Here is a 13491-nt window from a genome sequence, read left to right as displayed (position 1 = left end):
CACACACAGAAACACACAAAGACATAACATACAGACAGACAGACAGACACACACACATATGCACCCAAACGGGAACTGGTCAGAAAGTCATGATACAGCACAGTAAATCTCTTTAAGTTTTTATAGATTTCTCCTATTCACTTTTAAGACAAAATTGATACTCATTCAGAAAATTACATGTAATTTACCCTGTATATATCCTTTAAATCCTCCCAGGAGAGACTCCAAGAATAAAAAGGTTTCATATTAAAAATAATAGGAATATATAGCATACATTATTCCCCTCATAAAGACTCATAATAAAAACAACGATTTATGGAAGGCATGAGATGTCTTCCATATGACAATGCCAAATGCCATATGCCAAAGCCTTTGACTGTGTGGATCACAACAAACTGTGGAAAATTCTGAAAGAGATGGGAATACCAGACCACCTGACCTGCCTCTTGAGAAACCTGTATGCAGGTCAGGAAGCAACAGTTAGAACCAGACATGGACCAACAGACTGGTTCCAAATAGGAAAAGGAGTACGTCAAGGCTGTACATTGTCACCCTGCTTATTTAACTTATATGCAGAGTACATCATGAGAAACGCTGGGCTGGAAGAAGCACAAGCTGGAATCAAGATTGCTGGGAAAAATATCAATAACCTCAGATATGCAGATGACACCATCCTTATGGAAAAAAGTGAAGAGGAACTAAAAAGCCTCTCGATGAAAGTGAAAGAGGAGAGTGAAAAGTTGGCTTAAAGCTCAATATTCAGAAAACTAAGATCATGGCATCCGGTCCCATGACTTCATGGGAAATAGATGGGGAAACAGTGGAAACAGTGTCAGACTTTATTTTTTTGGGTTCCAAAATCACTGCAGATGGTGACTGCAGCCATCAAATTAAAAGACTCTTACTCCTTGGAAGGAAAGTTATGACCAACCTAGACAGCATATTAAAAAGCAGAGACATTACTTTGCCAACAAAGGTCCGTCTAGTCAAGGCTATGGTTTTTCCAGTAGTCAGGTATGGATGTGAGAGTTGGACTGTGAAGAAGGCTGAGCACCGAAGAATTGATGCTTTTGAACTGTGGTGTTGGAGAAGACTCTTGAGAGTCCCTTGGACTGCAAGGAGATCCAACCAGTCCATCCTAAAGGAGATCAGTCCTGAGTGTTCATCGGAAGGACTGATGCTGAAGCTAAAACTCCAATACTTTGGTCACCTCATGACAAGAGCTGACTCATTGGAAAAGACCCTGATGCTGGGAGGGATTGAGGGCAGGAGGAGAAGGGGACGACAGAGGATGAGATGGCTGGATGGCATCACCGACTCAGACATGAGTCTGAGTAGACTCCAGGAGTTGGTGATGGACAGGGAGGTCTGGCATGCTGCAATTCACATGGTCGCAAAGAGTTGTACATGACTGAGCGACTGAACTGAACTGAACTGATGAGATGTTCTGGAGAAGGAAATGGCAACCCACTCCAGTATTTTTGCCTGGGAAATCCCATGGACAGGGTAGCCTGGTGGGCACAGTCCATGGGGTCACAAGAGGGTTGGACATGACTTACCGACTAAACAATGACAAAGACATGATATGTTTTGGGGGGAAATGGCATTTTCCAAATTTTATAGAACAGACAATCCTTCCATTAATATAATTATAAAAAGCAAGACTTGCTTAAAACCCTTTATGACCACCTGGTAAAGAATAGCTACCTTCCTTATAAACCTACAGGTTCACAGCCATTATTCAAGAACCCTCCTTCCATTCTCTCTTTCCCCTACCTTCCCCTCAACCCAACATATGAAGTGGTTCTAACTTTGTATTTCATCATAATCATCGAAAACTGATTAATATATAATTCTTGGTCCTTACTTCCAGATACTCTGATTCCTAGCAGTATTTTTCTTCTTTATTTTAATTGGAGGCTAATTACTTTACAATATTGTAGGGTTTTTTGCCATACATTGACATGAATCAGTCATGGGTGTGCATGTGTTCCCCATCCTGAACCCCCCTCCCACCTCCCTCCCCATCCCATCCCCCAGGGTCATCCCAGTGCAGCAGCCCTGAGCACCCTGTCTCATGCATCGAACCTGGACTGGCGATCTATTTCACATATGATAATATAGATGTTTCAATGCTATTCTCTCAAATCATCCCACCCTTGCCTTCTCCCACAGAGTCCAAAAGTCTGTTCTTTACATTTGGGTCTCTTTTGCTGTCTCACAAATAGGGTCATCATTACCATCTTTCTAAACCCCATATATATGCATTAATATATTGTATTGGTATTTTTCTTCCTGACTTACTTCACTCTGTATAATAGGCTCCAGTTTCATCCACCTCATTAGAACTGATTCAAATGCATTCTTTTTAATAGCTGAGTAATATTCCATTGTGTATATGTACCACAGCTTTCTTATCCACTTGTCTGCTGATGGGCATCTAGGTTGCTTCCATGTCCTGGCTATTGTAAACAGTGCTGCAATGGACATTGGGGTGCACGTGTCTCTTTCAATTCTGGTTTCCTCGGTGTGTATGCCCAGCGGTGGGATTGCTGGGTCATATGGCAGTTCTATTTCCAGTTTTTTAAGAAATCTCCACACTGTTCTCCATAGTGGCTGTACAAGTTTCCTAGCAGTATTTTTAAGAAGCAATTTAGCTGATCTCAATACAGTTCAAAGGTTGGGATGCTGAAAAGACCTGATATAATATAATCAACAAAATGTTTATCTATTTTAAAACTGAAGCCAAACTAAGTTCAGAAAATTAGGACCTCAAATAAATATATTAAAATTATATTTTTCTATCTGGGATAAAAGGCAAAAAACATACTTATGGTAAAAGAAAAGCCAAATATTTTAAAAGAATACCTTCTAATACACTGCCTAGAATATTAAGGTCAAGAGTTTTACCCTATAACAAGAATCCTTAGGCTGCATTCCACTGAGAAATTGCAGAAATTCTTAAACTCTATGAAACTGTACACACAATAGTTATGAGTATGCAAATACATGCCTTATAACCAAAGCTTTCACCAGTTCTCATACTGCTCAATACCCAATGTAAAAGTCTGTCTATTTCTTATTTATCTACCTGAAACAAAGGCAGTAGAAACTGCTTCTTACTTAACACCATGAATCAGACACACAAAAACACATTCATCAGTGTTGTTTTCTGTATCAGAACCAAATGAAAAAAATTTACCTTTGCAGAGTCATATTCAAAGAGCCTGTACAACCCTTAATCTTGTTCTGGGCTTCCAGATGAGTCATGCCATGGGCACTTATTCCATCAATGCTGAGAACCACGTCGCCTATTCTTACGTTTGCCTGGGATGCTTTGCCACCATCTTTTAGCTGTAAAAAATATATTTCATTAGGACCGTCATTCTTTAAAAATAAACACAGATGAAAATTATACTGTTGTCATATCAAAAGAAAATATACTCATATACTACTAGACAAAGTAATACAAATTTTCTTACTTAACAGGTAAAGTAAAAATTTAAATGACTTTTACACTTATTTTCTTAAATTTTTATTTGCTGTCTAAGACTCTAAAATAATTGTTTGAAAAAGAGTCTTTGGTAATTTCTCCATTTCTTTATTGTGTAATAGGAGTGTGTGATTGTTACAAATGAGGAAGAGAAGTAGCCAAGGAAACCACATTTTAGGGGAAAAAAAGTAATCTGAATAGGGTATTTAATACTCTTTCAGAAATAATTTTTAAAACTCTTTTAAACAGCTGTATTTTTGTTTCAGCACAAAGATTAATACAGATGAAGGATATACTAACAATCCTTCCTGTTGAGTCCAATTCGTGACCAGTGTTTGAGGGACTGAACTCTTTTAGATCACAGGTCCAAATATCTTTTATGTTGGACAGGCTTCTTGTTCCAGGCATTTAGCAGGAGGGGAAGAAAACCAGTTGTGTCTGAGACTGTCAGACTTTATTGTGTACCACAGTCTTTAATTTCCAATCTTTCTTCCCTTCCTTACAAAACGTTATACATGTTTACATTTAATTTGATCTCCTTTAAACTCCATATGGATCTATTTCATTGCTCCAAAAGGAGCAAATAAATATAAAATGACAGTAAAATGGAAGATGAAGCATTTTTAATAGATACTCAGAAATAAGGAACAAGTACAAACCAAAAGGAACCATTCTAATTAAAATGACAAGCTCAGAATTCAGTTAAATACAAGTAGGTCACACTAAACATGGGTTGCTGGAAGAAGCCATATTCTTGAGACTAGACCCGAAAAAGGAAGAAAATAAGCAGTATTTCTCTAACGTTGTTGTTGTAATTTCTCTAATATTATTGTTGTTTAGTCCCTAAATCATGTCTGACTCTTTGTGACCTCACAGACTATAGCCCGCCAGGCTCCTCTGTCCATGGGAGTTGCCAGGCAAGAACACTGGAGTGGGTTGCTATTTCCTTCTCCTAGGAATCTTTCTGACCCAGGGATAGAACATACATCTGTCTGACAGGCGGATTCTTCACCACTGAGCCACCAGGGAAGCCCACTTTCTCTAAAAATTAGAAGTAAAGATCTCAAGCAGAGTTTCTACTTGGGATGAACAAAAATTCTGGAAGTGCATAGTGGTGATGGCTGCAAGCACTGTGGAGTGGTGCTGAGTCGCTCAGTCGTGTCCAGTTCTGTGCAACCCTGTGGGCTGTACCAACCAGGCTCCTGTGTCCGTGGGATTCTCCAGGCAAGAGTACTGGAGTGGGCTGACATGCCCTCCTCCAGGGATTTTCCCAACCCAGGGATCGAACTCATGTCTCTCACATTTCCTGCATTAGCAGGTGGGTTCTCTACAAACACAACACTGTAAAAGCAATTAATGAATTGTGCACTTAAAAAATGGCTAAAATGTCTTTTATGATAAGTACGTTTTACCACAACTTTTAAAAAACTAAATGTTTTAGAGCACATTTTACTAAAATTGCTATTTGACTAAAAGAAAAACATCCCTCAGCAAACTGAACAATGGCTGAGTGCTGGAACTCATAATTTGGAAGCAAAGCAATAATACAAATGAATATTGTATGTTCTGTAGGTTTTGATTACTATCAATTCTCTAATTCTTTCCTTAAAAATAATGATCAAGGCATATAAATCCTAGTGTACAAGAACAACTATTTGGATCTAAAAGCAAGGAAACAGCACTGACTATCAGATCCATTCAGGCAGGCCCATGTCTGTGTTTCTCTCCCACTACCCTAAAGCTGAAGTGTGCCTAACACTACAGACCTTCATAAAATAATATGCTCAATGAATGGATGGCATATGTTATCTAACACGGGCAAAATCTATCGTTTGTTATACATTGTGAAGTCAGTAAGAACTAAGATTTTCAATTTGAACTCTATTTCATTTAACATATAACTATCAATGATGGACAAGGTTCTAGAAATTAGTAAGAAAAAATATCTATTTGAGTAAGGATATGTAAAGTCTAGGCTTCCCAGATGGTGCTAGTGGCAAAGAACCTGCCTGCCAATTCAGGAGATGATCTAAGAGACTCAGGTTCCATCTCCGGGTCAGGAAAATTCCCTAGAGTAGGAAATGGCAACCCACTCCAGTATTCCTGCCTGCAGAACTCCATGGACAGAGAAGCCTGTCAGGCTACAGTCCATGGAGTCTCAAAGACGGGACGTGACTGCCGCAACTTACCACACACAGCACACATATAAAATCCAACAGATACAGAGTATAAAAAAAGACTTCAAGCCTTTCAATGAAATATTCTCTATTATAATATAAATGTAGTACATAGAGTTGCACTTGATCAACATGAGTTTGAACTCATGGGTCCACTTATATGTGGATTTTTTTCAATAGTGAATACAACAGTACTACACAATCCACGGTTGGTTGAATCCAGGGATGCAGAACCACAGATATGGAGGAACCAAACTGTATAGACAGAGGACAGACTATAAATTACAGGCAGATTTTCAATTTCACAGAGGGTCAGTGCCTTTAATCTCTAAGAGTTCAAGGGTCAACTGTAGTGATTTTGTTTTCATCATTGTACTAATGTAAACAAACAACTCCTCTCAGCTGCTCAGATAGTTAGAGGTAACAAAAGTTAATGAAATGCTGACAACAAAGAAATAAAATTTGCAGAGTAGCAAAACAGATTAAAATTTAACACATATCAAATTGATCAACATAGCTATATTATATACACATGTGTGTATATATATATATACACACACATACATATAGACACATTTTTTATTATATACTATATGACTGACAAAGTAATACCAAAATTCAATAAAAATTAAATGAATCTAATTTGAATTCCAGGACCACAGGATCAAGAAGAAAAACATTAAGATAGAATTTTATTAAGTATATTTTAAAATACTATATAGACAGAAACATTTATTAAAATGTGTATGTGTCAAGAGTAAGAAAAAGTCTTTAAAAATAATAATACCTACATTAAATACTACAGCTTTACTGTATTGAATAATAGGTGTGAAATGTCTTTTAATAATTAGTATTTATTAATATAAATATTAATTATTTAATTAAATAGCATACTGTTACTCTCTCCTGCACAGAGCTGAACTGTTTAAATTATAAAGGACATTTACCAAGAAAACAATTCCTAAAGCTGTAATAGCGATGTCATTGCTCTCCATGGGACTTACTTGTAGGGGTTTATAAAGATTATGTGAGATAAGAGCTTAATAAATGTTATCTGTTATTATTTTCTCTTGATCTCAGATTACTAACCCAAGAAATGTGGTGGCTGTACTAGATGATGTTAAAGGCCTTTTATGGTTCCTTCCAGTCTTAAAAGGTTATCTATCTGTGAACTATCTGTACAAAGGTATAACTCTAATCCTAAAACAAAAGTCATATCTGAACAATTTTGTTGGTAGGACAAAGAAACATCTATTCCATACTAAAATAAATGAACTGAAATTTGAATCCTGATAAAGAGGCAAAATTATGGAAACAAAATTATGTTTACATTATTTATCCTAGGTTGTTCTAACCAAGAAGAGTAAGCATAAAAAAAGAAATTTTTCTAACCACAAACAGAACACAGCTAAATTACCTACTTCACAATTCCTAACATAAGATGTCGCCTTTAAAAAGAAAGACTGAAACCTATGGGCATTTGCGCAAAATGTACCCAACAAAAGCAATTTAAATATCCCCAGTCCAATAGTAATATAAAGGTAGTGAACAATTAAGTAAATAATTTAATCAAATGTCACACACTGGATAACATTTTTCTCACTCCTTTGATCCAGTAGCCTACTAGATTCTGAGATGCTACGATCCCAAGATGTTCAGATCCAATGTCTCATAATTATCTATCTGTTTAGGACTGCTTTTACTCTGCCACCCTTCTTTTTAAAGCATGCGGCATAGAAGTCGTATAGCCCTTGTGAATTCTGCCTTTTCCTTGGGTACCACATCCAGGGAAATTGCTAAATTTTGTTGATCTTCCTTTCCCCTCTCATGCCAGTCCATATACCCTGGTCGTCTGTCACCTTGATCTTGCCTGCTGTCTAAAGCAAGAGTTTTCTAAAGACCTCCGTACTGCCAAACTCTCCAAATTCCGTGCCATTTCCTTCATCTTATTTCCATAATGGTGGCCCAACTACCATCTCACACTGAAGAGTTCCATCATGTCAACTATTTATAAAATGAGGGTGAAAAGGTTTCAAATATTTTCTGCTTCCTACAATGTAGAATAAAGTTGAAGCCTGATATACAAGCAATTTATAATCTGTAGTCAACCTGTTTACAACTTCAAAACAAGCTCCTCAGGGATCATGTTTTACATTATGTCTTCTCAAGAGCCTTGAATATTGTAGGTATTAGAAAAATATCTGATTAAACCATAGTAAATAAGGAATCAATAAATCCATCCATCAGATTAATATGCTAAATTCTGACAAAATATACTTAATTCATCAAAGAGAAAAAAATAATTTTAATCTGAAAATGAGAATCTTCAGATGAACATTAGGCTGAGCTAACCTAAGAAAGGTCAAAAATCAAACAACATTTCCAACAGAACTAAGTGAACACATTTCGGATACACAGTTAATATATTTTCCCTAGAATTTCCAAAGAGATGTCACAACTCCCCTTAGTAACTTTCAGTGTTGTTGTTGTACAATCACTAAGCTGTGTCTGACTCTTTGTGATCCCATGAACTACACTAGGCTTCCCTGTTCACTATTTTCCGGAGTTTGCTCAAATTCACATCTATTGAGTCAGTGAAGCCATCCATTCATTTCATCCTCTGCCGCTCCCTTCTCTTGTCCTCAACCTTTCCCCGCATCACGAACTTTTCCAATGAGTCAGCACTTCACATCAGGTGGTCAAAGTAATGGAGTTTTAGCTTAGAAAGAATTTAATTGTATTTAATCTCAAAACTTTCTCAATTATCAGAAATGTAAACAAATGTCTATTGCCATCTGTATACTTCATGTTATTTAAACTGCCAAACTCCTTTTTGCCTACAGTTTTTTTGAGCTTAGTAATATTAATTATTTTGAGTTTCTGACATGAACATATTTTCTAAATCTCTAACCATCTTTATTATTCAATATTTAGGCTTTCTACTCACTAATTTAAAGAGCAGAAAAGCCTAAACTAATGCCAGTGGAAAAGGCCCAATGCATAGAAACAAATGTAAAACTGTTAAAGATGGCATCTCATTGAAAACTCCCATGACCTTTTATTTATCCCCAGAACTACTTCCTCAAGGCAGCCACTCAATAGAAAGATGAAATCTCCCCCTTAATTGGGTAGGATGTATCACTATTATAAATTGTGAGCAGCTAAGAAAAGACTACAAGGTCACTTGTTATTTGCATAGTTCATTTCTTCTTTGTTGTGGCAAGTCTAAATAGCTTGCATTTGTTCGAGGCAGTCAGTAACAACTTTCTGTCACCAATAAATCTTGTCCATATTATATGACAGCTATAAGTATGTGTGTATTTCATAAATGCACAATGTGTAGGAAGGAAGCAGTCAAAGGAGGCTCCTGGGTCCGGTCCAGAATAAATCAAATTAATCACAAACAAATGCTTCTCTTTTGATCTTCAAATACATTTTTCAGTACTGCTGTCCAATTTTCCATAAACTTAATTTTAGCTGTATGCTTCTTTAAAAACACTGCTTTGTGGTCTCACTTAAGTTGCAAGCAGATATGGCTGCAGATGTTGGAACAACCTCTGAGCTTCGGTTTATTGATGCAGAAAGCAGGATAACTATCTGCTCTTCAAGAGAGAATGGGATCTTTACTGAGCCTCCCCATTAACTCAGATAAGAAAGGATCTAAAATTAATCACCTGCACTTGGATCTAAACCTCACCCTTAGGGCTACACTTTAACCCTTTTAATTATGAATTATAAGAAGTCCTCTCTTGAAAAGAAAGCCCAGCCTTCAGTAAGCAGATGGACAGACTGTATGTGTATGTGTGACTGTGTGTTCATGTGCACCCATGTGTGCGTGATGTGGGGGGAAGATATAAGAGGAAATGGCATCACAGACTTGGGCTTCCCTCATCTTGCTGCAACTGGGAAATACCCAAAGGTAAATTTTCTTACATTTTGGATGGATAGCTCCTGTCACTCTTTCTGTCCTGAGAAAGAAATGACTCAGAAAAAGTAAATAAAACTACTTACTGAGCACCAACAGCAAGTGAAGGATCCTGGGAGACCCATTATCATCCCTCACCACTATCAGGTAGTTTTACTCTGCTCGGCGGATGGGAAAAGAGAACTCCAAAGGGATTAAGTGACTTGCCTCTGTCCGCACAGCAAGAACAGAGTTTCAGGAAAAGATTCTGAAGTTAAGCGAACGTGAGTTCATATTATGCTTGGTCCCCTATTAAGTGTGCACCATGAGTTTACCAGGCTTCTCGAGGCTTCAGATATTTCTTCCTGAAAATGCGGACTAGGGTTTCACTTGCCTCAAGAGCTACTGAGCAGATTAAGTGAGGCCCCAGCAGAGCACATGGGTTTCCCTGGTGGCTAAGATGGTAAAGAATCTGCCTGCGATACAGGAGATGAAGGTTCGATTCCTGGGTCAAGAAGATCCCCTGGAGAAGAGAATGGCTACCCACTCCAGTATTCTTGCCTGGAGAATTCCATGGACAGGGAAGCCTGGTGGGCTACAGTCCACGGGGTGGCAAAGAGTCAGACACAGCTGAGCAACTAACACACACATACCACACAGCTCACACCACGCACCGTAAATGCTCACTATCGTTACCATAATACGCCATCAACTCACACATGCTGGTCACCTACTTCAAGGACCTACAGGGCAGGGAAGACAACTTTTCCAGCTGACGAGTCAGGCTTATTTTTCCCTTTCCTACTTAAAGGAAGACCAAACAGCCCTCTTCTCTTCCCTCTGCTTCTCTAAGCCTAAATTTTCTCTTCACTTAGCCAAAGAGCTTGATACAATGCTGAATCAGAACCCCAGCTCACAGGCCCTCCCTCCCTGCTTACTACTATTCAAGTCTGAATTTTTCAAACTCTGTTCCCACAGGATGGTGGCCTCATTATCAGCACTCACGACAGTCTGGCGCTGTACCAAAAGGCCAAAGAGCAAGAATCAATAAGGTGATATTGGTGAAGAAATCCTGAGTTAGGGGTCAGGGAAGGAAAGAAGACAAAAGAACACATCACAAGGGAGGGCCCTGGGAAGGCAGAACAGGGAACCAAGTACATGAACGAAGAAAGTTATGAGATGCCCCAGGTTTGGGGTCCAGGCCTTCTCTCTGAGTGTGTTGTACATCACTGAGTTTGTACAAAATAATATGCAAATTGAATACAACAGCAAAATAGTAATTAAAGAAGCAAGAAGGTCTTATACTTTGATTTGAACAATTATGATAAAATAATCTATACAACTATAATTAATAACTATGATGCAGAGCCAATTAACTCAGAGTAATATTTATGTATGCCATTAAACATGTCATTAACTTTACTGGACTCAAGTAAAATTTACAACTAAACTTCTCCCAAATGCTTAGCCTGTATACAAATTTGTAGTTCCAACAGTATTTCTTCTTTAAACTTTTTAACAGAAGAAGAAAGTAGCATCACATCCTTAGGAAACCGCATCAAAAGTAAATATTATCTCAAGAGAGCATATCACTTAGGTGAGAATCTCCAAAATGCACTGAAGAGAAAATCTGTTTTATCCACAAAGCAGTAAACTACTTAGGATTCATAGGCATTATAGACATACCTGTCAAACTAATCCTCCCCCATAGCTATCACCTCTTAATAGTATATCACAGAAACAAACCAATCATTGAACTCATAGTAAAAAAACAAACAAAATCAAAGAAAGCATTATATAGCTTTCATTTTTAAAAATTAGGAGCCAACATGGCAGATAACATTTTAAATAAATCTAACTACCTAAGATTTATCTATAAAATGCACGTTTAATACAGCTGCTATATTGCACAAAGATTCTTCATAAAAAGGCAAAATGTATAACTAAAGCAGTGACTCCAGTACTACCTTAGAATTCTCTAATGAAAAGTATCCTTCCAAATCATAGGGAATTCTCAATATGTACAAAAAAATCTCTTACTTGTCTTCCCTTGAAAATAAGTCAGTAGTTACAAATCTCAGAAAATAGGTGCCAGCAATAAAAATGACTTTTTGAAAATATATGTGCCCAAGAATATTACAAAGATCATTTTACAATAGTAAATTGTAACATAACATAAGTCAGTTGTTTACTGACAACAATTTATGCTGGTTCAAAAGAAATTTACTTTGGTATTGATCCTATTACATGCTACAGGTAACAAGTAGGAAATAGGTACCTATGTAATGAGTTATCACCAATGTGCCAATTTCAACCTTCTGCATATTTTCAACAAATATGGGATGTTTGGAAACATGTGACCTTAAAACCATGGGTATGACAGGAATGCCATCAGGCTAGTAAATGTAAAAAAGGAACATAACTATGACAGCTAGAGAAAGAAACACTAACAGAAATTTTCCATGTCCAAAAGCCATGGGAACTAAATCCTGGGAAAGTAAAAGCTATTGTTTTTCTAAGTGCCATTACCAAAATTCAGAGAAATACATATACTAAAAAAAAATTCTATCAATCTGACCAAAGGACCTTCATGAGACAGAAGAAAGCAAAGAGAAAAATCTCATTTTAAAAAATACCTAATTAGTGGACAATATTTAATTTTGCTTTAAAATTTATTTTCTGGTAGTACCAACTGTAGAATAAATAATCTGACTCCAGATAGAAACCTATGGTTGAAAGTACCCAGGTATTTATCTCCCACATGCTTCCCAGAATACTGAGAATGTGATTCTTTACACTACCATACCCCATAAAAACCTAAGACTGAATGGACACAACTCCAAATGAGAACTCACAGAACCTGCTTTCCTGACAAATCATGAATGCTACTCAATCACCAAGAAATGTCACAAATAAACAAAAAGGTCAGAGTTTTCAGCCACTCAGGTGAGCAGAAGAACATGTGAGAAATACTCTTTTTTATTTCCAAGTCCCAGTTTATTCACTATCACTCCAGTCTTGCTAATCTGCTCTACATTACTCAGCACTCAAAGATGTTCTGTCTTGGGCTGTTTATCGTTACAGAGTGCTGGCGCCTCAATCAGCCTACAAATGCAACTCAGCAACATAGAGAATGTCTATCTTCGGCCTGAATGTGTAATATGAACATACCCCCTTAAAATTGGAGGTTACTTTGAATTCACTTTAACATCTTTTGTTTGCAATAAAGTGATTTTGCTTTCTGCAGGTTAGAATGGTGAAATAAAGCAAGCAATCACTGATGTCTCTCTTAAGTCTATAAAATCCTGACTCTGTGAGCACTGGTTATTTTAACCATGGACTTTATTTTGGCTTATGAGTCAAACTGTAATCAATTTTACCCAAAAGTCTGAGAATCCACCTTATATGGTAGCACTGAAGAGAATACCTCAAAGTATGTGTCATTATGTCTTACAAAACCAAACAGAAGAAAGGAAGTGATTACGCCTCCTTCCTTACGTAGCCACTGAGCCATCTAGTTCAAACATGTTTGTTTTAGCAGTCTAAATGTATGTCCACAATGATTCCTTCTTAATTGAAATAATATCTTTATTATTCTCTACAGAGTGACCTAACAAAACAGAAACATGCCTTCTTAAACTGTAATTCACTATTAATATGCCACAAAGCATTTTCATTTTACAATTAATCCATACGTATTTTAAAAATTCCTGCGCTTTGCAGTTAATGTGTGAATATAATTCTACCAGAAATGTGAAAAGCATGGTGGTTTGTTAAAAAAGAGTACATCCACAAACATCTCAAAATCAAACAAATTTGTTACTTACAGAGAAATTAGTTTCTATGTAGTCCACTCTACAATAATAAGGAACACGATAAGAAATGTCACAGAGAGCTGTAAAGGTTCAAAACCATTT

The 13491-nt window shown here is 37.1% G+C and overlaps 1 protein-coding gene across 8 annotated transcripts in view; it reads right to left on the bottom strand.

Moving 5' to 3' along the window:
* PDLIM5 (PDZ and LIM domain 5) overlaps positions 1–13491 on the bottom strand; it is a 223736-nt gene that overhangs the window by 152312 nt on the left and 57933 nt on the right. For all 8 annotated transcript variants that reach the window (XM_043438392.1, XM_043438394.1, XM_043438400.1 and 5 more), the window contains exon 3: positions 3203–3354. In XM_043438392.1, the coding sequence (XP_043294327.1) occupies positions 3203–3354 (152 nt within the window). The remainder of the gene's footprint in view (positions 1–3202; positions 3355–13491) is intronic.

This window comes from Cervus canadensis, chromosome 19 (genome assembly GCF_019320065.1).
Source record: "Cervus canadensis isolate Bull #8, Minnesota chromosome 19, ASM1932006v1, whole genome shotgun sequence".
Taxonomy (NCBI): domain Eukaryota; kingdom Metazoa; phylum Chordata; class Mammalia; order Artiodactyla; family Cervidae; genus Cervus; species Cervus canadensis.
This window is presented reverse-complemented; position numbering and strand designations above follow the sequence as displayed.